Source organism: Ahaetulla prasina, chromosome 5 (genome assembly GCF_028640845.1).
Source record: "Ahaetulla prasina isolate Xishuangbanna chromosome 5, ASM2864084v1, whole genome shotgun sequence".
Classification (NCBI taxonomy): domain Eukaryota; kingdom Metazoa; phylum Chordata; class Lepidosauria; order Squamata; family Colubridae; genus Ahaetulla; species Ahaetulla prasina.
The window spans coordinates 67,403,543-67,431,154 of NC_080543.1; the positions used below are offsets into that span (position 1 = coordinate 67,403,543).

Genomic DNA, 27,612 nt, shown 5'->3' on the forward strand with positions numbered 1-27,612 from the left:
CAACAACAGCAAAGCATCTAATGTATTGCCTTCAGTGGAAAAGTTCCTAAAAATTCTGGAAGATGTTCGTTCAGAGATCTATCTATTTTGAAAACAGTCCATGTTGAATTGTATAGCAGTCAAACATCAGGAACTGATCATGGGAATGTTTTACTCCATTTTGTATTATGTCATAAAACCTTGTAGAAAATTTGCCAAATTTCGATTCAATGGGAGTCATGGATTCTGGATTTTGGATTGTGAATGCATTCTCTATTTAATTCTCTATAAATGTAGCATTTGAGGTACATTGGTTCAAAAACTGTCACCCTATGATGTACCATTTCACCTAGTTAAAAGTTACACAGACAAAAAAAGTTATACACAGATAAATATGAGAGTTTCAATAGTATATAAAATAAAATATCCATTTCATTAATAGTTATAAAGTAGCATATTTTTATGTATGAGTATGCACAGTGTTCTATTCATGATATAACTTTTTAAATAAAATAATATAAATGTCCATCCTACTTGGTTATATTAATTACTAGTCAGTAAACTATATTTTTATTTCTATTTTAATAAATGTTGTGCATCAGAGATGGAGATACCCTATTTCAGTAATTTTACTCCAGAGGATATCTCAATTTCTTCCTCATTTGCTAAAGCTTCTATTAAAATTGCATATTTTTATAATAAATATACTCTTACTTTGGTTTGAACAGTAGCATAATGTTTCCCATTAACATCTACAACTGAACTGAACTTAAGTCTGATAACTGTACAGGGACTCTGTGAAGAATGCAGTGGAAAATGATTATTTTTTTCTCTTTATAATTGTTCTAAGAAAGTATATGATTAAAAACTGATATCAAATGTGTTTCACATTATTATATACAGGTACATAGATTATGTTTACTGCCATTTTTTTATATTTGAAGCAGCTGCTTTGAAGGAATGGTAACTGTTGATAAATCTTATTTATATAGTAAAGCTACTTCCAAACAACCACATAAAATTATTTTAAGAATTCCTATGAATATTGTACAGTTATTAGCTTCTTACTTCGTGTTTTTAAAACAATTGGCTGAATATTTTTAGTTTAAGATCAGGGAAAAATGGGGCCTGCGTGACATAAAACAATATTTATACATGAACTGAAGGATCATGATACAGTACTTCGTATCTGCCACCACAGCTCTAGATGATTTTACACTACTTGCTCATGTTATCCAATTGAATAATATGAATTTTATTAATAAATTTAATTATTACTGTATATCAATTTAAGAGATCAAGGTTATTACTTTTTTGAAGTATTTTTTTATTTTATAGACAAACAAACATACAATACATAGTCAATCATTGTGTATCATCTGTGTAAGTCTTTTGTGTCTTCTTCTTTACTCCTATATTCATCATTTCTTGGTATTATCCATTCATTTGTTGTAACATTCTCCTCACATTTCTTTCTTTGCTGTTAATATATTTATCTATCTTCACTCTCCCCTTTCTTCTTCTTGTATCATTGCAACATTACCGTATATATATATATATATATCTTTCTCTAACCAATGGTAAAATTGTCCCCATATTTTAAATCTATATGTTGTTGTAGCATTTCTCTAACCATTGTATTACCATAGGTGGTGAACAGGCCCAGAAGTGAGAAATTATTGGATTAAAATTAAAACATGGTTAGGAGATCAAGATTATTAATTGGAGGAAAATAGCAAGGATTATTGTCAACCCTGGAACCATCTTGGAACATCTTTAGGGTTGCCACAGCAAGGCTGGATAGAGCTGTCGGAAAGGGAGGGGGGAGTAAAGATAGCTGGGGAAATATGTAGCCAAAATAACATTTTTTCTTCTAAGAGCCAAGGACACTCTCACCAGCACCTGGTGGGGCATAGATGAGAGTCATCTGGGTCTGGGATTGTGACCTGATTGGGGCATGTGATAATTGTGTGTAGTGGGGTGAAGAACTTTGGATTTTGATTTGGGTGGGGAAAACCTGGGGAACTTCAGAGTCGGATTTTCACCAGGTATGCCAATGTGACATGCCTAATAAATCTATACTTTGGGGAAACCTCGGGCCTTGGAGTTTTGATTTCATCTGGGCTGTTACTTGGAACCCTGACATTAACCCACTCCTCTTTTAAAAGCAGCAACATCTCCCCGCGTGCTTGCGGGGCCGCTGTCTGGGGTCCTGAGCTCCGGCTGCTTACCCGGGCAGCAGAAAGATTCAGCAAAGATGGAGTAGAAGCAGGAACTAGAGGAGGAGTTGACTGCTGCCAGTGGACCTGCCAGAACCAGCAGATTCACCGGGGACAGCTCTGAGAGCTTCAGCTTCCCCTCAATGACCGAGTGAGTGGCCACTGATCTTGAGTGCCTGGACCAAGGAAACCATCCTTTGGGAGCTGATTCATGTGCTCCCCCATTGTGAACATGGCTCTGGTGGCACCTTTGTCATCACAACTTGCCATGAACCAATGCAGTGGCCAGCCATCCAGGAGCTATACCAGGCTGAGGAGCAGTTCACTGGCCAGCCAATGCTTCAGGAATGCTAGGTTGCCACAGCATGGGCGGAGCACACCACAATCTTCAAGTGGAGAGCTACGACACACACCAATCTCAATGAGTCCTGGAAGTGCGTAGTCCAGCTGCTACTGAGGAGCCAAACCCTGGAGGGGCTACCCGAGAAGTTCGGCCAGCTAAGCATCAGCAGCCTGAGCCAGCACCCTCCAGCCAGCCACACCATCATGGTCCTGGCCCAACCAACATTCAACTTTCCAAGCCAGGGGAACGTAACACCCCCAGGTGGAGTTTCCCTCTTGTTCCATTCATTGTAGAGCAAATCGTACCAAAATCTTCCACGGTGGCCCTGATCTTTTCTTTTTCTTTCTTTTTCTTTTATTTGCATTTATATCCCGCCCTTCTCCGAAGACTCAGGGCGGCTTACACTATGTTAAGCAATAGTCTTCATCCATTTGTATATTATATACAAAGTCAACTTTTATTGACAGCTGTCAACCTGCCAACTAGGCCCGTAGGCCAATCCAGCCCGCCGTTACAGAGGGTGCCTCTGGACTGCTGTGGCCAGCTGGCCCGCCACGCCAGCCATCCCTTAGTCTCCTGCAAGCCAACCAGATCCCCCTGGTTGGGCCTTCTATCCCGGCCAGGGGTAGGTTCTGTGCCAATGGGCATCAGCACTGGTTTATCAACTAGCATCAGCTTGGCCACCACCCGTGCTGCCGGCCACACCCACACCCACTATGATTCAGAGGCACCTTTGATGGGGCTTGATGGGTGGGGCCAACATCGCTGCAGGACAGCAGTTTCCCGGGGCTCTGGAGGAAACGCTGATATCCCAGCCATTTGGGGGTTCTTATTGACCATAGCTGTCTTGTAGAGACAGCGAAGAAGGGAGGCATGGATCAGCGTGAACAGGGAAGTGGCAAATTCCCTGGAGCGCTGACATCAGCCTTCGACTCAATGGCATGGGAAGACAGCCATTAGAGCTGTCAAAAGCTGGGGTGGCCACACAAAGAGATCTGAGCAGGAGCAGTGATTGAATGGAGTATTGTTACCAGATGAGTGATTTGCCAACTCATAGGTAAGAAGAAAATTTATTAAAACTTAAAAGGAGTTTTCAATTTGAAACTAGCGGCTAATTGGCACGTGGAAATACAAATAGAAGAAAGCAAAAAGCAAAGTGGAACTTTATAATTAAAGCCCCCAAAAGGAAACTTTCCATCTGAATTTAAAACTGGCTTTGGAAGAAACCAAAAATACTAAAAGGGAAAGAAAATTGAAGGAAAACATTGATTGCTAACAAAAAGATTGAGACAGGAAGTTATTAACTTTTGGATTAATATGTGACATTTTGTTGCTGAAGCATTTGTGAATTGGAGAGAGACATCTGCTGGAGGAAAGAAAGTATCGCATCATTTAGATCAACGTGGGAAAGTCAGAAGGAGGCTTTGTTTATACAGTGCCATGAGATTGTAAAAAAAGGGAGTGGAATCGACAAAGACATCAATTGGAATAGCTTAATAACCTCTATAACTGTCTGGTTCGGTTCTGCAACCCAACAAGATATTCACAGACTTCAGAGGATAATTAGAACTGCAGAAAAAATAATTGCTACCAACCTGCCTTTCATTGAGGACCTGTATACTGCATGAATCAAGAAGAGGGCCATGAAAATATTTACTGATCCCTCACATCCAGGACATAAACTGTTTCAGTTCCTACCCTCAAAATGACGCTATAGAACACTGCACACCAGAACAACTAGACACAAGAACAGTTTTTCCCCGAAGGCCATCACTCTGCTAAACAAATAATTCCCTCAACACTGTCAAACTATTTACTAAATCTGCACTACTATTAATCTTCTCATCGTTCCCATCACCAATCTCTTTCCACTTATGACTGTATGACTGTAACTTCGTTGCTGGCAATCCTTATGATTTATATTGATATATTGACCATCATTTGTGTTGTAAATGTTGTACCTTGATGAACGTATCTTTTCTTTTATGTATACTGAGAGCATATGCACCAAGACAAATTCCTTGTGTGTCCAATCACACTTGGCCAATAAAAATTCTATTCTATTCTATTCTATTCTATTCTATTCTATTCTATTAAAAGTACATTTGAATTGGACATTTTCAGAAGCAAAGAAAAGAAGAAAAGGGATACTATATGGACTCGAATTTGGATTAAGTCAAAGTAACAAATCTGAATTTGGACTATATATAAGTTAAGATAAACAAATCTAAAAAGTTTTTCTCCCCATATCGAAAATATGGAGAATTGGGAGGAATTATGGGAGATGCTTCAGATGGTGCGAGAGTCTATTAATGGGAATAAGCAAGCAGAACTGTGGCTTAAAATAAAAAAATAAATGATGAGAAAATTATGAGATATAATGTTGAAAAAGAAATGAGTGAGGATAATATAGATGATCATATTGGGATTGATAGTGAAAAAATAAAAATGGAGAGAGGGAAAGATATTTTAAAAAGTGGGGGGAGAAAAAAAGAAAAGATTGAGGGGGAAAATTAAAAGAGTGAAAAAAATAGTTGATTACACTGGAATTAGCAATGACAGAATAAAGAGAAGAGGACGAAATAGAGAAAAATTGAGGGGGAATATTAAAAGAGTAAAAGTCAGAGAAAGGTGGAAAAGAGGATGCAAGAAAGGGAGAAAGAAGAAGATGAAAGAATGGGAGAAAGGGAGAAAAATATTAAGAGATGAGATTGGGAGAGACTGAAAGAAAATGATTAAAAGTAGGAGAAAAATGAATAGAAGAAAAGAAACTAAAATAGTGGTAGATATGTTTTCTTTTTCTGTTTGTGTCTGAGAATGTGTGGAATGAGAGAGAATTAAAGTTGATGATAAGGAAATAAATTTTAAACATATAAAAGAATGGAAAATCCAGCAAATGAAATATGAAAGATAGCATGGTTTATAAATGAAAATGATTGAAATTAAGATGTAAAAGGGAATAAAATTGAAATAGTAGTAAAGGATATACACTATTGGAAGAAAATAATAGGTATTGAATTGTGAACAAAAACTCTAAGAAAATAAGAGGTGGAAAGTTGCATTAATTGATTGTATGATATAAATGGAATAAGATGGAGACAATGTTAATGTCTAAAATAAAGGAGGGGAGGTTTGAGAAATATGTATAATAAATGAGAATATCGGAGTTGTTTGGACACTAGAAATAAATACAGCAATGAAGAGAGATAAGAAGGAGAGAGATGAAAAGGGAGAAGGAGGGAGAGAGAAAAAAGAAAGGGAAGAGGAGAGGAGAGGATGAAAGGTAGGGGAAATAAGAGTAGGGGAGAAGGTTAGATAGGGAGGAAGTACAGTGGAGGGGGAGAAAGGAAGGGGAAGTAGAGAAGGAGTAGGAGAGGAGAGGAAAAAGTAGGTAGGAAGAAAGGAGGGAGGGAAAGGAGTGAAAGGAGAAGAAAGGACTGCTGTGAAAAGGAAATGGAAGAAAGACAACCCCGAATATATTTGAATATATTAGGATAAAAATTGAAATAGTTAAAAAAAAAGAATGAAAGGGAATGAATATGAATAAAAATGGAGACGTTAGAACTTGAGGGTGAAAGAAGTGTGATTTAATAAAATGAGCAAGGAAATATTAGGAAATGAATAAAAACTATGAAAAAAATATTTTGACAAAAACTGTAACTAAGTAAAATATATTTGAATCTATTGAATTGTATAAGATATGATATGGCCAATACTCTGTCCGTGAATTGTGTACGTGTGTACGGGGGGAAACTAAAAAATCAATAAAAACTTGTACATACACACACAAAAAAAGAGCCACCTTTGATGGGATCCCTGGGAAGCTCTCATACTCTTAAACTGAATCTGGTCCCACCTTGATCACTATGAGAACCAGTATCAGTCTGACCAATGGCTCAACCATTGCTGACAACATGACAGTGAGGTGGCTGACTGGATAGCCCAACTACACGATCAAGGTGCCCCTGAACTTGGTGATTCTGACAAATTCATGGAAGCACTAAGAACTCAGTTCGAAGACACTGGCCAGGGGCAGGAGGCTGAGGCCAAAATCAAGGACCTCAAACAGAAAGGCCACCCCGCAAAGGAGCTGGTGTGGGAATTCTGGAGAGTGGCAGGAAAGCTGTGAGACTGGCCAGAATACCTCTTGGTCCACTATTTCAAGGAGGCCTTGGACTTAGACCTCCAGGAAGCCTGTGCTTATCAAGGCATCCCTTGTTCGAAGTTTGAAAGCGATCACGTGTTCCGGCCCCCCTTTTCCTACCCGTTCCTCGGGCGGCCATGATCCTCAGAGCTTGGACCTTCGGCTGATGTTATGTAATGCCCGGTCTGTGGCTAATAAAGTTCCCCTGATTTGCGATCTTATTCAGGGGGAGTCCGCGGACCTTATGGGCATTACGGAGACCTGGTTGGGCCTAGAGGGGGGGGTTCCCCTTGTTGAGATGTGCCCTCCAGGTTTCCGAGCATTTCATCAGCCGAGGGCCCAAGGTAGGGGTGGGGGGGTGGCGGTTGTTATTAAGGAAGATCTGGTGCCGAGGGAGGCCACTGTTCCTCAGATTGCCGGCTGTGAATCCCTCTATGTGCGGTGGGGCCATAGGAATCAGTTGGGCTTGTTGATCACGTACCTGGCTCCTTGCTGCGTGACCACAGCCCTGCCTGAGCTGTTGGAGGTACTTGCTGCTGTGGCGGTTGAGACCCCCAGACTTATAGTCATGGGGGATTTCAACCTGCCATCAGCTGGCTTGTTATCGACGGCAGCTCGGGAGTTCCAGGCTTCCATGACGGCCTTGGACTTGATTCGAGTAAATGATGGCCCTACGCACATGGGGGGAGGCACGCTGGATCTGATTTATATCTCTGGACAGTGGTTAAATGATCTGGAATTAGATGATTTAGTAACAGAACCAATGTCATGGTCCGATCATTTTCTCCTTCGCCTAGACTTCCGAACCGCCACTCACCATCGCAGGGAGGCGGAACCTACACGTTGGTTCCGTCCCAGGCGCCTGATGGACCCCGAGAGGTTCCTGACGGAGCTTGGGCCATTTCCTGAGGATCTGGCCCATGGCACGACTGAGGAACTAGTCGTGGCCTGGGAACAGGCCGCGGCTGGGGCCTTGGACCGTGTCGTGCCTTTGCGGCCTCTGACCCGGCGCAGATCTCGTCTGGCCCCTTGGTTCTCCGAGGGGCTGAGGGAGATGAAAAGCCGGAGAAGACGCCTAGAGAGCACCTGGAGGTCCAGTCGCTCCGAAGCTGATCGGACACTAGTTAGGTCCTATTCTAGGACCTACCTAGTGGCAATGAGGGAGGCGAGGCGTTCTTACGCCTCCACCCTCATTGCATCGGCAGATAACCGCCCGGCCGCCCTGTTTCGGGTGGCCCGCTCCCTCCTTCATCAGGAGGTGCGGGATGACCCTTTGCAGGGACGAGCCGAGGAGTTTAGTGGTTATCTATACGATAAAATCGCTCAGCTCCGGGACAGTCTGGACTGAAATTGGGATGATCCAAGCGAGGGAGAGGAGGCACGTCTTGTCGAGTCTATTTGGGATGAGTTTGACCCTGTGGCTCCTGAGGACGTGGACAGGTTGTTGGGGAGGCTTCACGCCACGACATGTTTACTGGACCCGTGTCCTTCCTGGCTGGTACTGGCCACTCAGGAGGTGACACGAGGCTGGCTCCAGAGGATTATCAACGCTTCGTTGTTGGAAGGGGTTTTCCCTGCCGCCTTGAAAGAGGCGGTGGTGAGACCCCTCCTCAAGAAGCCCTCCCTGGACCCAGCTATTTTGGGCAATTATCGTCCAGTCTCCAACCTTCGCTTTGTTGCGAAGGTTGTAGAGAGTGCCGTGGCGCGACAGCTACCCCAATACCTGGATGAAGCTGTCTATCTAGACCCGTTCCAGTCCGGCTTCCGACCCGGATACAGCACGGAGACAGCTTTGGTCGCATTGGTGGATGATCTCTGGAGGGCCAGGGATAGGGGTTATTCCTCTGCCCTGGTCCTATTAGACCTCTCAGCGGCTTTTGATACCATCGACCATGGTATCTTGCTGCGCCGGTTGGGGGGATTGGGAGTGGGAGGCACCGTGTACCGGTGGTTCTCCTCCTATCTCTCCGACCGGTTGCAGACGGTGTTGACAGGGGGGCAGAGGTCGACCGCGAGGTGCCTCACTTGTGGGGTGCCGCAGGGGTCGATTCTCTCGCCCCTTCTGTTCAACATCTACATGAAGCCGTTGGGTGAGATCATCAGTGGCTTCGGGGTGAGATACCAGCAGTACGCTGATGACACCCAGCTGTACTTTTCCACCCCGGGCCACCCCAATGAAGCTGTTGAAGTGCTGTCCCGGTGTTTGGAAGCCGTATGGGTCTGGATGGGGAGAAACAGGCTCAAGCTTAATCCCTCCAAGACGGAGTGGCTGTGGATGCCGGCATCCCGATTCAGTCAGCTGCAGTCGCAGCTGACTGTTGGAGGCAAGTTACTGGCCCCAAAGGATAGGGTGCGCAACTTAGGTGTCCTCCTGGATGAACGGCTGTCGTTTGAAGATCATTTGACGGCCGTCTCCAGGAGGGCCTTCCACCAGGTTCGCCTGGTTCGGCAGTTGCGCCCCTTCCTTGATCGGGATGCCTTGTGCACAGTCACTCATGCGCTCGTTACCTCTCGCTTGGATTATTGTAATGCTCTCTACATGGGGCTCCCCTTGAGGTGCACTCGGAGGCTTCAGTTAGTCCAGAATGCAGCTGCGCGGGTGATTGAGGAGCTAGGCGTAGCTCCCATGTAACACCGCTCCTGCGCAGGCTGCACTGGCTACCTATGGCCTTTCGAGTGCACTTTAAGGTTTTGGTTACGACCTTTAAAGCGCTCCATGGCTTAGGGCCTGGGTACTTACGGGACCGCCTGCTGTTACCACATGCCTCCCACCGACCCGTACGCTCTCACAGAGAGGGACTTCTCAGGGTGCCGTCCGCCAAACAATGTCGGCTGGCGGCCCCCAGGGGAAGGTCCTTTTCGGTGGGGGCTCCCACACTCTGGAACAAGCTTCCCCCGGGTTTACGCCAAATTCCTGACCTTCGGACCTTTCGTCGCGAACTGAAGACACATCTGTTCATTCGCGCGGGGCTGGCTTGAATTTTATCAATTTTAAATTTTTTATTAATAATTTTAAATGGGGTTTTAGTCTATTATATATTTTAACTTCTTAGGCTAACTATAAAATAAGTTTCTTAATCGTATTTTAAATTGTACATTGTATTACCTGTTTTATTTTGCCTGTACACCGCCCTGAGTCCTTCGGGAGAAGGGCGGTATAAAAATCAAACAAACAAACAAACAAACAAACAAACAAACAAATAAATAAATAAATAAATAAATAAATAAATACAGGAGTGGTACTGGATGGCAGTGGCTATGGAGTTGGAGGTCCACCTGCACTGCAAGTCCACATCAGTGAAGAAGCCGAAAAGAGCTCTGGAACACCAGTCCAGTTTGAGACATCCAGAGGAGCCAAAGCTGGCCCTGGCTGCAACCATCAAGTGCTTTCAGTGTGGCCAGCAGGGGCACTGAGCATCTGAATGCCTTGCTCCAGTTCCGGTTCCTCAGATCAGGACTCCAGCAGCGGTGAGAACCAAGAAGACCCCACGGAAACCAGCCAAGAAGTTCACCAAACAGGCCGTCAAAGTTTTGCCTCCCCCAACTGGGAGCAAAGAAATTCCAGCAGCTGAGGACCTTCCTGACGTTGTGGGTGACAACACCGATGACAGCAGGGATGACCCAATGATAAGCGAAGCCATCTGCCCCTTTGCCATAAAATCCCAGATAGTGGTGCCCAGAACAGACACCCAAGGGGACATTAGAGGCAATATAGACACTGGGTGCACTAGATGCCTGATTAGCCTCCTTACAGTCCAGAGATTAAGGATAGATACGATGCCCCTGACGCACCCCATATGCTTTGAACAAGCTTTGAACAAGTCAATGGGATACTAATAAGGGGGACCCAGCCATGCTAATCACCAAGCCAGTGAGAGTGGAAATGGGTCATCACTGGGAGCTCATCCACTTCGTGGTGGTGCTGCAAATGACTGAATCAATCATCCTGGGCCTAGCCTGGTTGGATAAACAGTACCTGCCGTGTCCCACTCCTCCGCTGACGGCCGGGTCAGGGAAATCCGAATCAGGTGTGCCTCTGCAGCTCTGCCAAAATCCTAGCAAAGTCCTCAGGGCAGGCAGGAGACCAGAAAGTGACTTCAGCAAGATATGTTTAGACTTTGCCTGACTCAGAGAATGCCAGAAAGCAGATCCTTTATATAGGCCATGGGGTGTGACTCCATGACTCAGCACTTATCCAGGCCTGCCCCTCCCTTCCTTCTGTTGCCTCCGCCTATCAAGTCTTCTGACGCGAGGGTCACTCCAATCGGCAGCTGTTGGTAATTGACCTTCCTCAGGCTCACATGCTGTGGAGGAAGGGGAGGGGTCTAGTTGCTCCGTTTGCCTGGGCATGGAGCCAGAGCTGGGGGCTGGAAATACTTGCTCTTCTTCAGCCTGTCTGGGCATGGAGCCAGGGCTGGGGCCGGGAGGCATGCTAGGGCATTCTTCAGCGTTCGGAAGCAGATAAGCAGACCCCGGCTGTGGTGGTGAGATCGGACGAGACACAACAAGTACCCACCATAATGTGGGAAGATGGCTATAGGAAGCTAAGAATAGAGGTGGGCCTGCTGCCATTCCACCCTAGTGGGAGAAGTAGCCATGTGAAACCATATCATGACCTGAACCCTCGTTAGAAAGCCACCGCCATCGCTGGCACACTGCCCAGCTGCCCTCTGGTACCCAAAGAATACAGGGACCTGGCTGATGCATTTAGCAAGCAAGATTACAACACCCTCCCCTCCCCCTTCCCCAACCCACCAACTGCGATAGAGTTCGTGCCAGGAGCTAAAGTCCCTAAGCCCAAGATGTACTCCATGACTCTCAAGGAGATGGATGAGCTAAGGAATTACATCGATACCAACTTTGCAAGAGGTTTCATCCAACTAGCCAAGTCCAGGGTCGCAGCTCCAGTGCTATTAAAAAAGAAAGAAAAATGGGTCAATGAGATTTTGTGTGGACTTTCATGGGATCACACTCTTTGCGTGGAAAACACCTATCCCCTGCCTTTAATGAAGGACATGCTAGCCCACCTAGCAAAGGGGAAGGTGTTCACCAAGCTTCCCACCAAGTGGGAAGCATACTACAGAGTCTGCATTAAAGAAGGAGATGAGTGGAAGACAGCCTTCAATTGCCTGCTAGGCAGCTTCCAGTTCAAACTGATGCCTTTTGGGATCAGGATCTCCTGATCCCAAAAGGATCTCCTGCAGTTTTCATACAACTTACTGCAAAGTTCTGGAAGGAGTTCCTGAGGGTCATAGGGTCTACCCAGGGCCTCAGCTCGGGATAGCTGATAGGCTCCCAACTAAGACCAGTTGACTGGTCTTAGCAGGGAGACCCACAATGAAGTGAAGAAAATTTTGGATTTGTGCCTGCATTGGGGTCGATTGCAGTACTTGGTCCACTGGAAAGGCTACCCCATGTCTGAGGCCACTTGGGTGAAAAGTTGAGATGTGAAAGCTGACGGATTAGTTAAGCAGTTTCACGACAAGTATCCTGGGAAGCCCAAAGAGCCGATGGGCGGAGGTCGGGGAGATTGAAGCAGAGTTAGTTTAATTCTCTATTGGTTTTTCTTCCCTTTTGCAGGACGTTCTTTTCACTTGAGGAGCGGTAGCCTGTCAACCCTGAAACCATGTTGGAATGTCTTCAGGGTTATCACAGCGAGGCTAGATAGAGCTGTGAGAAAGGGAGAGGGGAGTAGAGATAACTGGGGAAATATGTAGCCATAATAACATTCTTCTGAGAGCCAAGGACACTCTCACCAGCACCTGGCAGGGCATAATGGGTCTGGGACTTTGACTGTGACCTGATTGGGTGGTGGTTGTGTGTAGTGGGGTGAAGAACTTTGGATTTTGATTTGGGTGGGGAAAACCTGGGAGCTTCAGAGTCGGGTTTTCACCAGCTGTGCCAATATGACATGCCTAATAAATCTATCCTTTGAGGAAACCTCGGGCCTTTGAGTTTTGATTTCATCTGGACTGTTACTTGGAACCCTGACAATTATTAGTTACTTTCCAAAGGAGTCTGTACTACCAAACAGGATGTTAACAATTATATACAGTATATATATATTAAATCTTACATGTGAATTCTCCATAGTGAAAAATAAAGCAGAAAAAGTATGCTTTCATCAATAGTTTATTGATTTTTTTAAGCCTTTCTATCAGTGTTTTTATAACAGATTCCATATAATAGAATATAGTTGATGTGCACCAGGTTCCTTCACATAAAATGTGTCCTGTATTAGGACCCAGAAGGATGCCTTCTCTATAGCAGTACCCACCCTGTGGGTTCTCCCTGAAATCTGCACACCTTCCCATTGTTATTTAGAAGACCTTCCTTGAAGACATGAGTCTTTGCCCAGACCTTTGGTGGGGGTTGAAGCCCCCTTGCTGCCTTCTTTTTGGGCTTGTTGTTCCTGCCACCTTTTATTTTGTATTTATTACTACATCAGTTGTTCTTGTTTAGTTGTTACGCTTTCTAGACTTGTTGATAATCAGACAGCATATCAAATAATAAATACATCTAGTCCTCAATTTACAACAGTTCATTTAGTTACCGTATGAAGTTACAATGGCACTGAAATAAGTGACAACCGTTTTTCATACTTACGACTGTTGCAGCATCCCCATGGTCACATGATCAAAATTCAAATATTTAGTAAATGACTCATACTTAGGTTGTAGTGTCCCGGGGTCATGTGATTGCTTTTTGAGACCTTCTGATAAACAAAGTCAATAGGGAAGCCAGATTCACTTAACAACTGTGTTACTAACTTAATAACTGTAGTAAGTCGCTCAATGACTGTGGGAAGAAAAGCAAAAAAAAATAAATAGCAATAGCAATACTTATATACCACTTCACAGTGCTTTACAGCCCTCTCTAAGCAGTTTTACAGAGTCTGCATATTGCCCCCAACAATCTGGGTCCTCATTTTACCGACCTCGGAAGGATGGAAGGCTGAATCAACCTTGAGCCTGGTGAGATTTGATCTGCCAAACTGCTGGCAGCCGGTGATCAGCAGAAATAACCTGCAGTACTACACACTAACCACTGCGCCACCGTGGCTCATGGGCAAAATTCACTTAACTAATGTTTCAGTTAGCAACAGAAAAATTGGGCTCAATGTTGTTCATTAGTCAAGGACTCTACCTGTACCACAAAATAATAAAATAATTCAATAGGAGGTTCTTTAATTTACCTTACTTTTAATAATAAAACAGATTTCTTTCTATCTTCCATCTAGTGATATTTGTAAAATTCAAATGACTTCATCCGATGAAAAACTTAAGCTAAACCTTGGTAAGGATACCAAGACAATTTATGACATGTTGATTCATTTAAGTGGACAATCATTGCCTGGAATTAGTTCAAGTCAAGTTTTGCCTTTTGATCCCATCCACCGAGTGGTGCAACTTCACTGGCAACATTCTACAATGATCACTTTTCTCAAGTATGTCCTTTGAAAATACTAGTATGATTTGCATGTAGTTTCAAAAGTTTTCCAGATCTGTAGATATTTACTGAAGTACTAATATTATGCTAGACCATTCTGAAAGAAAATGAAATTAATTTTAAGACTGCCCTCAAAAACCACAATTAAAAGGCATATATATTATAGATATACTGCCCAGAGGCCACATTCCATAAATGAACAAGGTAAGGGCAAAAATATAAAATCAGTATTAATTCAGATAAAAGGTGTTAACTTATTTCACAGGCAAATAGTTTTAATTATCTAATTTGTAAAATTAATAAAATGTGAAAGTATATATATTAACCCTCATTTCCACCCTTCCTTCCATCAAATGCAGTAAATAAGATGGTGTTAAAATGAAGGGAGAAGGGACAGAACTGGGAAAAGATGAGAAAGGGAGTTACAATTTTGGATGGAAAAGAAAAGAAAATAGCTGTTTGCAAAAAGCTCAACAAGCATTCATGCTGCATTTTGCAGTCATAAACCTATGTATACTTATCCTGTAGAAAATTCTATTGAGTTCAATGGTTTTTATTCCCAAGTATTCTTAGGATCCCTATTCTTTGGTTGTAAAATCCTGCAATAGTCTGTTCCTCTATTCAGAGGGACAAATGTTCTTGTGAGAAAAGGTAATCTATTAAGTATCTCTTTTGATATCATTTCAAATTTATGGCTATGGACAAAACCGCTTGAAGTTAGTCATTCTTTTCCAATATTTTGCATTGTTTCTATTTTTTTACTTTGCTTTGATGTTGATTTTAGAAGTCAAGGAGCGTCACTTTCCCACATTATGCCTCAGTATCTTCTTGACTTTGAAGATTACACGATATGGTCCCATTTACAGCTTATGCTGAAGGTAATTTACCTAGCTAAACCGTATTTTTAATATTAATATGCTGTAATAATTCAAAAGATTTTTTTCTCTGGTTGTATGAATAATAGTATAATACGTAAATCTATAACTTTTTATTTTGTTATGAGTTATTTAAAAGCTATAGCCAGCTTTTAGTGCTTCAGTGAAACTTACATCAAGAAGGAAATGTACAGATTTGTGAAAGATGTTTGCTGGAAATATAACATACTTTTCCCCTCTATTTCCTGCATGTCAATCTAAGCTGAAGCATATTTATTTGAAAGCAGATTAAGCTACCAAATAAATATTGGTAAGACTTTAATACCATTTTTATAATCTTAAATAGAATTTTGGACACAGCATTTTCTGCATCCACAGATTTATTACTACTACTATGGTAATTTATTACACCCAAATATGCAGAACATCTTAATAATAATTTTATTTCAGATAATAGTTAATATTAGTTCATTGTGGTAGATAATGTAAGAAAACCAAAGTGTAAATCAGAATTATTTTGTCTTTATTTAAAGATTCAAAAATCTGATGAAGATGAGAGTTATATTTATGTTTTGGATGACTCTACCTTTGAGGCTGTGAGTAAGCGAGCCTGGACAGATGTGCTAATTCAAATATACAAGGTGAGATGAATAGGTCTTTATTCATACAACTTGATTGACATAATGTAAAACTATTGCTTGTTTTAGGTGTAATTATGTCCATGCAAAATAAAGTATAATCATTTTATTTATATATTTAAATATGTATTTGGGTCTATGAATTTGGGAAAGGCACATATTGCATAAATAGTGACTAAAATTAACTTCACATTATCATATATATCAATCTGAAAATTGGAAACTAAAAAGCAATTTGGTACTTAAAGAAAAATAAGAATGAAGAATGTAGACTGAATCTGGACACTTAAAATCTTTAGTGAAGTCTCTGAAAGTTTGAAAAAGACATCCTGTCTGATTTTTTTAAAAAGTCACAAGAGGTGTTGCATAAAAACATTGTTCAGATGAATACAAACACTCTACAGCACCCCAGAACACCAGACTACCTATACAAGATCTTCCAACAGAATGGATACCCATGCTACTTTATCAAAAAGTGTCTGACCATTCAGTCTACTACAGCACAACCAGCAAAAGCTATGGAAAGGTTAACACTGCCATATTTCAAAAAACATCTCAGAAACAACTGACAAACTATTGTAACTGCACGCATCAGTGTGGCATATGTACACTGAGAGCATATGCACCAAGACAAATTCCTTGTGTGTCCAATCACACTTGCCAATAAAAATTCTATTCTATTCTATTCTATTCTATTCTATTCTGTTCTGTTCTATTCTATTCTATTCTATTCTATTCTATTCTATTCTAAGCTCTCCAAAATATTTTATTATAGGTTATCCAAAAGACCCAGTAGTCCAAGAAGAAAAAAACAGGAGTTATTTACAACATACATGAAAGGACTGTAACAGCTAGTTTGTAGGAGGACAGGCAGGCAGAAGACTGCCAACTAGCAGTCAAAAGACATCATGAAAATTCCTTAATCTTACAACACATGGACAGATCATAGTTTCAGCTGGGAAACTGAACAACCTAGACTAGGTTAAATCCAGAGATGCTAGTAAATTTCTGGAAGTTTGGAATGAGCCATCAATAGATACATTAACCACATTTAAATACCATTCAAGACAGTGGTGAAATATAAATTTCTTTCCTACCAGTTCTGTGGGCGTGTCTATGTGACTGGGGGGTGTCATGTGACTTGGTGGGCGTGGCTATGTGACTCGGGGATCAAAAGATAGAAATTCATTAACTATGTCCTACTGGAGCAGAGTTGGACTAGGTGACCTCCAGGTCCCATCCAGCCCTGGATTATCCTCTGAAGCTGCATCTAGTGCCAGGTTTGTAGTCCTTCCTTCCTCTCCTTTTTCCTCTTTCTTTCTTTCTTTCTTTCTTTCTTTCTTTCTTTCTTTCTTTCTTTCTTTCTTTCTTTCTCTCTCCCTCCCTCCCTCCCTCCCTCCCTCCCTCTCTCTCTCTCTCTCTCTCTCTCTAACAACCCCCCCACCGCCCCATTTTTTGCCTACACCCCCCCATTTTCTGCCTAGCAGGCTTCAGCTTTTTTGCCTTTTAAAAATGCTTTTAAAAGTTAAAAAAAAGCCTCTGACAATCAGGCACCTCAGTTGGGATAGTCAGAGCCTTGTTTTAACCCTTTAAAAACATTTTTTTACAACCTGTTTTAAAAGAAAAAAAAAGGCCTTGATAATCGCGTGGCTCAGCTGGGCATGGGGGGGGGGGAGTAGGGATTTTTGCTACAGGTTCTCCGAACCACCCGCTGCCATTGCTACAGGATCGGCTGATCCACTCCGAACTTGCCCTGATTCAAGAGCAATAAAAAAGAAAGAAGCAAAAAGACCAGAATGCACCCTCTCTGGCAGCCAACACTTATATGAACTTAGATTAATTACAGGCAATCAATTAACAATTAAGTAAAAAAGAATACTACATCCCCACCAAAACTGGCAGGTGAAGCTCCTCTCTGTATAAAGGGAGTATAAGCTATACTCACTCTCAATATTTAGTTGGGTAATGAAATGTCTGCAAGCAAACAATTAAGCTCGGAAAGAAAAAAATGTTTTCAAAATGCAAAGATAATGATGGAAGGGGTGGAAATAGAATTTAGTCTATTTGCTATAGATAAAAAATTATAGGGTCTAGGTTTTGTAGTTGCTAATTTGTAGTTGGTAATTGTCTGAATATAAATATAAAAATTAAATCTAAAAAGTACTGCGAGTTTGGGAGCTAAACAAGAAATAATAATTGAATACTCTTCAAGATGGCTGGAATACTGAGTCAGGAGTGCTGAGATGGATAATGTGTTGCAATATTCTGATATAAATATCACTCATAATATATAACTGATTTTAAAAATATTTACTTAATTTGAGACATTTCTGTACTTCATGTATTGATTTATATGTTCACTACATAGCAGCAAAAAGATACAGAAAAAGTGCTTGTTGGCACCTAGTGGTTACCTAGATTTCCACAGCTCAGATTTGGTAGCCCCTAATTTTTAATCCAATATTGAAACATTGAAAGGTAGTGATAAAGGTTTGGCTTACTGTAACTGGGTTGTTGTTGGTGGTGGTGGGAGAGGAATGGAATTTGCTGTAAGCAATGCAAGGTCCATCCTATAAATAGTTCTACCATGCAACCACTGAAATCAGTGGGATTTTTGGCCCCGGAAAAAAATGGAAAAACTATATCTGGACATAGTTTGTACATTGTATTGGATCAATATTGTAGCAAAGAATCAATTTTCTCTTTCAAAAACATGAGCTTTCATTTACCTAGGTTTGTTTCTAACATTGATAGAACCCATAAGTCTTTGTGTGGCAATTAGCAAAGGTAAATATGAAATGTGAATATTCTTATAATAGCATTACTAGTTATAAAATTCAACTGCTGCATAAGTAGAAAGATTACAATATTAAAGTTCATTTAGTAGGTTTTTTACATAATGTACAACTAGTTATTGATAAAAAGCAATATAGCTTCTTGTTTCAGATTCTGATTCTCCAGCGAGTCTCTGTTCTCGAGGACACTAGCCAGACCAATGCAGAAGATACAGAACACCTTCCAAAAATAAACATCGATCTTTTGTCAAGTAATATATATTCTTCATCTGAAATAATTCTTCTTATTTGGATGAACAGACATTTTGAGAAGACACGAAAAATTGTGTGGAAAAACTGCGAGAAAGGTGGGGAAAATCACTGAATTTGTTAATTATTTCATGATCATCTCATATTATTGTTATAATTTCCTATTGCAGTTTTACAATTTTACAGTTGGTATACATTATTATAATTTTCTCAGATATACTGCATTAAAAAGTTCAGAAATATAATTTCTTCTCTGCAAAAAATCTCCATTGACACACTTTTATTACAGCTGTTGTCCCTTGACCCTCCCTTGTTTTAATAACTTCCATCCATTGTTAGATTGTTGTTGGGAGGTGCAGGAAGAAAGGACCACATTTTATCATTCTTTTTGTCAGATAGGCTCGAAGGAGAAACTAGCAGAATTTTTGTCCATAGTGTCTGAGATAAAGAAAAAAAGTCCACTATTTTTTATGGATGGTTTTTATGGATCTTTGAATGGTTTCATTCAAAGGGGGCAGGCAGTCTAAAGATCAGGATGAAATTACTATGAAGGCTTGTGATCAGGGACTATAAGAGAGAGGCACTCTTATTATAGCAGAGTAGCCAACTAGTTTATTACACCACTGAAAATATGGTAACCATAATGATAAAACATTTTTTTTGGTATTGATTGCAGATGCAATGCAGAATTTCAATTTGATGAGCATTAATATTTAAAATAACATGCAAAATATTCTTTTATTTGAATTATTTGAAATATATTTTTGTTTATTTAAAGGAGATATATTACATGGCTCATGATACAAACACATAATGTACATATACATATGGCATGACTGTATGTATACCTTGAAAAACATTTTGAAAGAAATCCTTTGAAATTGCACAAACATAAATTCAAGACTCATGAAAACACATGTAATTTTAAAAAGTTAATTCTGCATCCTTATATAGTAGATATTAATCAGTCCAGAAATACTATAAATACAATTTTTGTAAAAGAATAATAACAGAAACAATACTAACAAATAACAAAGCAGGTAGCTATTGATGCTACACATTGACTTTATGATTACTTCTTTAAATAGGATTGAATTAATAGCCATGTCATTTTATATTTTTACAGCTCACTAAGATTCTTTAATGTACATAGATAAAGAGTGAATAGGTAAAGTACATTTAGATCTGACATATAGGTGTACAAAATAGAAAGAAAGGAATTAAAGAAAACATGTATGCTTTTCTTAACTTAAAGGGTTAGATTTCACACAAGTTTTATTTCTTGTATCTTAAATTACATGTATTAACTTGTGAACAAATTCAAGTTGCCCCGGACTGTCCACTGATTTTAATGTAAACAAGGAAGCTTTGACTTCATAGTATTCAAAGATATTGAATCATCCTCATGTTTTCTTGTTAATTTTCTCTTGGCATTGCTTCAAGCTTTTAAAACTTTAGTACTTTATTACTTTAAATATTAAAAATGCCCAAAGTTATAAATTGGGTTACTTTTTAATTCATTATAATATTTACTCATGAGTCCTTTGCTTATGCATTGTTAGTTGATAAATATTCTGAGTGATGAGCTCTATTGATTATTGAAGCACATAACTTAATTGTTAGTTAAGACCAGTGGTGGGATTCAGCCAGTTCTCACCACTTCGGGAGAACCGGTTGTTAATTTTCTGAGCAGTTTGGTGAACTGGTTATTGGAAGAAATCATTAAGGCAGAAAACCGGTTGTTATATTATTTGAATCCCACCACTGGTCAAGACGTATGGGGAATTTTAATTAATAGATTTCCTAGTTATATATTCATAAAAAGAGCAAGTAATTGTCGAGATTTTAAAAAGTACACACTGAAGCAGAGGTAAAGCTAGTCAACCTAGCTATTCATCAGTAGATGGAAAATGTTATTTTGTTTACATACTAGAATACAGTTTTATATAATAGAATACAGCATGCGCCCCACTACCCCCATGCCTGTTTTGGCTTCCAGGTTGGTGCAGGAGGCTTTCCAGGCCCAAAATGGGGCATGGGGGGGGGCGGGTCGTGCGAACCCCAAAATGCAATGCAAGCGCGCCCCCCGTGCATCTCCCTCACCTCCATGCATGCACATGTGCATCACCTACATGCACCCAGCCCCCACACATGCACAGCAGAGACCTGAAAACCAGCTGGCCCATGGGAGGCACGCACGCACGTGCGGTGGAGCTGGGCTGAGGCGACGGCTGGTGTGCCAGGCAACATGGCTCTGTGTGCCACTTCAGGCATGTGTGCCATAGGTTCGCTATCACGGAGATCGAGTGTTTCAGTTGAATTCCTATAGAACACAGATGCTGCACTTAGTACCCTTTATCCTAGAGCACCGCACTTATAGTCAGAGTTTGCAGAAATAAAACTTTCTCCCCTATTTCAGTAAGGTCTCTGTGACAAGTTCCAGGACAGCATTGTCATCTAAAATTAAATTCTGACATCTCTGACATTAAAGTTCAGGAAAGTTACATTGGAGATGTTGTGGTCAGTGGTCAACCTTCTTGATTAAACTATAGTTTGAAATGAAGAGGCAACCATCAGCCCTCCTCCTTTCCCTGTAATGGCAAGTTGCAATTTCCCACCCTATATTCTCCTACTGCTTTGCTATTTGCTCCCAGGCTATTTTGTATTTCTCTTTTACTGACCTCAATTATTCTGTGATGCAACCAAGAATGCAGTTTGTTGCCCTCATAGTAAGCCTGTACAGTATATAGAAAATGTAGCTTGTTCCTATGGCTCGATGAACAGTGAAACTATTGAACATATCTCTTTCTATTGTTCATTTTAAAGAATCATTCAAAGCCTGATTTCTCCAATACTTGTATCACTGCCAGATTGTGCATACCAATTTATATTTTCTCACTAGTCTCAAATGATAATTATTTTATGACATGCAAGGTTGCTAAATTTGGGCAGGAGCTTGTAAAAAGTTAATTAGATGCAACAAAAACCTTGCACATTTGTACAGTTGTGTTGTTGATTGCTATGTACTTGGTAGTCATTTATTTAATTTAATTATTTATTTAATGTCTATACAGCATTTGCCCATTTCAGAAACGTGATTGTGGGCAGTGAACAATCATCAATAATTAAAACTATTACAATATAAATAAGAAATAAATTTATATGGCAGCCAATCCTTTCAACAATCCCAGAATGTTCCACACTTGTTTGCACTCTGATTCAGGTGACTAAAGACACAGTTTTAACACCTCTCAGAGTGCTAACGACTGGCTGCTATAAAGAGTATAAATCCTTCCATTCACCACCAATTAGTTAGAACTGAAGCAGCGTTCAGATGAAAAGTGAAATGTCTTCAAGAAAAATCAAGAAAATCCAGTTGTCTTTTGTTTTCAGTAAAGTTTTTTATTTTATAGACACATACATTTAAAAGATCAGCAATTCCTTCTGTGTGACGTCTCGGTGTTTTCTTCCTGGCTCCATTATTTTGTTGTTTCTTCTTTCTTCCCTTCAATTTGAACTATTACCATTTTTCCACAAATACATTATTATCATTTTCTTACATAATTATCCATTGTTTATCTGTACCTTTCTTCTAACCAATGGTAAAATTTATCCCATATCTTAAAATATTCTGAATCCTCTCTTTCTTTAATCATCAAGGTTAATCTATTCATTTCAGCACAATCTAAAATTTTTCTAATAATTTCTCCGTCCAGAGGTATTTTCTCTGCTTTCCAATTTTGCACAAAGACTATTCTTGCTGCTGTAATTACATGTATAATCAAATAAATATTTTCTTTACTAATTTTCTCTGGTAGGATCCCCAGTAAAAACAACTCCGGTTTTAAATCAATATGTTGTTGGGTTATTTTTTCTAACCAAACCTTTATTTTCTTCCAATAGTTTTTTGCTTCTGAACATGTCCACCACATATGATAATAAGATCCTGGTAACTGATGACATTTCCAACATTTAGCTGACTTGTGTTTAAACATTTTCGCCAGTTTCTCAGGTGGCATATGCCATCTATAAAACATTTTATATTGATTTTCTTTATATGTGGTGGACATTGTTAATTTATAATTCCTCTCCCATAGCTGTTGCCATTTATCTAGGTCTATTGAATATCCAAAATTTTTAGCCCAAGCTATCACAGTTTCCTTTACTTGTTCCTCTTCTAACTCAATCCCCAAGTTATATGTTTTTTTGATTAATTTGAGAATCCTATCCAGCTCAGTTTTTTCTAAATAAAAACTATAGAGTTTAACATCTTTCTGATATCTTGCTTGTAGATAGATATACCAATCTAACTCAATCCCCTGTTCTTCCAAGTCTTGTTTCTGCTTCAGTTCCCCCCCCCCCGCCTGTTAACCAGTCCCTATACCTAACAATATTAATAGTTAAGATAAATAGTATATGGATCTATTAAAGCCTCCATTGTTGATAAACATATTGGAATTTTCATATAGTATTTATCTCTAATCTTCTTCCATGTCATTAGCAACGCATTTCTTATGTAATGTCTATGAAAATATGTGTGTATCTTACTTCTCCCATACCATAAAAAGCATGTCATCCTAGTTGCAAGTCATGTCCTTCCAAAGTCAGTAATCTTATAGTTCTTAGTTCCACCCTTCCTTCATCCAAGTCAGTGCTGCTGCTTGGTAATATAGTTCCCAATTTGGCAGTCCAAATCCTCCCCTTCGCCTCTTATCCTGTAACATCTTTAGACTAATTCTAGCTTTTTTCCTTTACCATATAAATCTTCTTGTTATCTTATTAAGATGTTGAAAATAAGTTTTTTTCCAGTTTTATCGGTACTGTCTGAAATAGATATAATAGTCTTGGTAATATGTTCATCTTTATAATTGCTATTCTTCCCGTGAGTGAAAGTTGCAGGTTTCTCCATTTCTCCAAATCCTTCTCAATTTGGTTTTTTAGTTTATAAAAATTATCTCCTTTTATTGTTACATATCTTGATGTTAAATATATTCCTAAGTATTTCACTTTTTTCACCACTTGAATATCCAACCTCTCTATTATCTCTCTTTTTTGTTTTTCTATTATATTTTTCACCAGTATTTTCGTTTTTTCCTTGTTCATTTTTAAGCCAGACGCTTTCCCATAAGCCTCTATTTGTTCTAATAGTTTAGAGCCTGATGTAAGTGTTCTTCCAGAATAAATACTAAATCATCAGCAAAAGCTTGTAGTTTATATTCTTTTTTTATTTTTATTCCTTTAATGTTATCATTTCTTCTGATATTCCTGTTCAAAACTTCTAAAGTCAAAATGAATAACAGTGGGGATAGCAGACAACTTTGCCTTGTACCTTTCCTGATTTTAACATTTCCTGTCATTTCACCATTTATCATTATCTTAGCTGATTGTTTCTCATAAATTGTTTTTATAGAATTTACGAATCTCTCCCCAAAGTCCATTGTCTTCAATTATTTTATCATAAATTGCCAATTTACGGCATCAAAGGCTTTTTGTGCGTATAAAAATACCATTGCTATTTGTTTCTCTGGATGTGATTCATAGTATTCCAACGCGTTTAGTATTATCCTTGTATTATCTCTAATTTGTCTCTTAGGTAAGAAACCATTTTGGTCTATGTGAATAAATTCATTTAACAGTCTTTTCAATTTATTTGTCATTAGTGAAGCAAAAATCTTATAGTCCACTTTTAATAGTGAGATTGGTTTATAGTTTTTTATCAGTTGTAAATCTGCATCTTTTTTAGGTATAAGTGTTAGTCTCTCTCCATGAGTCTGGCATTCTTCCTTTATCTAGAAGTTCATTATACAGCTCTAGCATTGGAATACTCATTATTTCTTGAAAGATTTTGTATATGTATCTGCTGGTAGGCCATCCGATCCTGGTGCCTTCCCACTTTTTTGTTTTTTGATTGCTTCAGTCAATTCCATCATTGTTATTTTTTCTTCTAACAATGCCTTATGTTGTTCTGATATTTTTGGTAAATCTGAGTTTTCTAAGTATTTTATTATCTCTTCTTCCAAAATATCAAGAATAATATCTGTATAGTTTTTCATAGTAATTTTGAGTTATTTTCATCTTTTCTTAGTTTTTACAAAAAAAAGGTTTCCCCCCTTTCCCCCCTCCCCCCTTTCCCCCCTCCTCCCTCCCTTCAAAAACCCCCCTCTTCCCTCCCTCCCACTTCCCGGAACAAACACAAACACAAGGTATAGTTAAAAATAAAACAAACATATGCTAAAATTTTTTCCTCCTAACTCAATTATACTCCTGCATTTCTCATCAAATCCTAACCTCCCCCAATGCAATCAGAAATAATATATCCTAATCATTCAAAGGCAGTCTGATATCTCTTCATCTGATATCTGTTTTGAATATAGTCAATCCATTTTTTCCATTCATTTAAGTATCTTTCTTGCGTATTGTCTTCCAAAAACAGGTACTGTATATGTGGTACCTTGCTCAATAGTAGTACCTGTGAGAGGGATCTTGGAGTCCTAGTGGATAACCATTTAGATATGAGCCAGCAGTGTGCAGCAGCTGCTAAAAAAGCCAACACAGTTCTGGGCTGCATAAACAGAGGGATAGAATCAAGATCATGTGAAGTGTTAGTGCCACTTTATAATGCCTTGGTAAGGCCACACTTGGAATATTGCATCCAGTTTTGGTTGCCACAATGTAAAAAAGATGTTGAGACTCTAGAAAGAGTGCAGAGAAGAGCAACAAAGATGAGTTTTGGGTTTTGGAGTGGACTGGACTGGATTGGACTAGTTTGGACTGGTCTATGGACTTTGACAGACCGATAGCCATTTCTACTTGATCAAGAGCTATTGTAGAATTGTTTTCCATAAGCTCACTATGGAGACTGCCAGCCTGTCTGTTCCTGCTTTGTCACCGTTATCTGGTTCCTGCTCCATCTGTCCTCCTACCAACTGGACATCCGCTGGAAGATCCACCATTTTTACTATTCTGGGATTTTACCATCTTAGCATCCCTCGCCGATTCGCACTTTTCTATGCGCTACACTGTACATGAACTCTTGCGCCTGCGAGGTGCCCCCGCCTCGCAGGAATGGCCCACGTCGCTACCAAGGGCCGGCCTCAATGACGGGTCTTGGGACCCACAGAGGTGGCATGCGAAAAGAAAGAGCCTTTGGGGGTTTTTAGACAGGGTATTTTTAAGGGGTGGGAGGGTTAGGGCGGGTGATGGGGGTAGCCCGTCGGGAGGGAAACCAGTTCCAGCGCATGCTCGTGGCGACTATCAAATGGGTTCGGAGGTTATGGGGGAGTGTTCCTCTGTGTGAGGGTGAGTCCATCTGCACGGTAAGTGGGAGGGGCAGATATGGCGGAAGGGGGGGATCGTATCGGTTTAGGGGGTCACGCGTTCGATGTATGCAGGCGATCGCGTGCCCCGATCCCCCTGACTTCTCCCGTTCCCCGGATGGTCAAGACCCTCAGAGCCTGGGCCTTCGTCTGATGTTATGCAACGCACGGTCCGTGGCCAATAAGGCCCCCCTAATACATGATCTGATTCAGGGGGGTGCCGCGGATATTATAGGCGTTACGGAGACCTGGTTGGGCACTGAAGGGGGCGTGCCCCTGGTTGAGATGTGCCCACCGGGTTTCCGTGCATTCCATCAGCCGAGGGCCCAGGGTAGGGGTGGGGGGGTGGCGGTTGTTATTAAAGAGAGTCTAGAGCCGAGGGAGACCACTGTACCTCAGATTGCCGGGTGTGAATCCCTCTTTGTGAGGTGGGGTCATAGATGTCAGATGGGCTTGCTGGTCGCGTACCTGGCTCCTTGCTGCGTGACAGCCGCCCTGCCCGAGCTCCTGGAGGTGCTTGCCGGGGTGGCAGTGGAGACCCCCAGACTTTTAGTCATGGGGGACTTTAACTTGCCATCTGCCGGCTCGTCATCGACAGTAGCTCGGGAGTTCATGGCCTCCATGACGGCCCTGGACCTGACTCAAGTAGTGGATGGCCCCACTCACATCGGGGGAGGCACACTGGACCTGATTTTCATCTCTGGTCAGTGGTTGAAGGATCTGGACTTGAGAGATATAGTCACAGAACCTTTGTCATGGTCAGATCACTCTCTCCTTCGCCTGGACTTTCTGACCGCTACCCAACACCGCAGGGAGACGGAACCATTACGTTGGTACCGTCCCAGGCGCCTGATGGACCCAGAGAGGTTCCGGACGGAGCTTGGGCCACTTCCTGAGGGTCTGGCTCACGGCACGGCAGAGGAACTAGCCGCAGCCTGGGAACGGGCTGCGGCTGGGGCTTTAGACCGTGTCGTGCCTCTGCGGCCTCTGACCCGGCGCAGATCCCAACTGGCTCCTTGGTTCTCCGAGGAGCTGAGGGGGATGAAACGCCGGAGAAGACGCCTAGAGAGTTCTTGGAGGTCCAGCCGTTCAGAGGCTGATCGGACACTAGTTAGATCCTATACTAGGACCTACCTAGTGGCACTGAGGAAGCGGCGTTGCTCGCCTCCTCCCTCATTGCGTCGGCAGATAACCGCCCAGCTGCCCTGTTTCGGGTGACCCGCTCCCTCCTTCACCAGGGGGAGCGGGATGACCCGTTGCAGGGACGTGCTGAGGAGTTTAACGGTTATCTATACGATAAAATCGTTCAGCTTCGGGACGGTTTGGACCAAAATTGTGGCGATTCGGACGGGGCGTCTGAGGGCGGTCTTGGTGATATTGTCTGGGATGAGTTTGACCCTGTGGCTCCTGAGGACATGGACAGGTTGCTGGGTAGATTGAATGCCACCACGTGTTTACTGGACCCGTGCCCCTCCTGGCTGGTGCTGGCCACTCAGGAGGTGACACGAGGCTGGCTCCAGGCGATTACGAGCGCTTCATTGTTGGAGGGAGTCTTTCCGGCCGCCTTGAAAAAGGCGGTGGTGAGGCCCCTCCTCAAGAAGCCTT

The 27,612-nt window shown here is 41.2% G+C and overlaps 1 protein-coding gene across 1 annotated transcript in view; it reads left to right on the top strand.

Moving 5' to 3' along the window:
- CFAP47 (cilia and flagella associated protein 47) overlaps window positions 1-27,612 on the top strand; it is a 284,879-nt gene that overhangs the window by 143,377 nt on the left and 113,890 nt on the right. Inside the window, exons 30-33 of the mRNA XM_058184444.1 lie at window positions 13,926-14,132; window positions 14,919-15,012; window positions 15,543-15,650; window positions 18,594-18,789. Coding sequence (XP_058040427.1) covers window positions 13,926-14,132; window positions 14,919-15,012; window positions 15,543-15,650; window positions 18,594-18,789 — 605 coding nt within the window. The remainder of the gene's footprint in view (window positions 1-13,925; window positions 14,133-14,918; window positions 15,013-15,542; window positions 15,651-18,593; window positions 18,790-27,612) is intronic.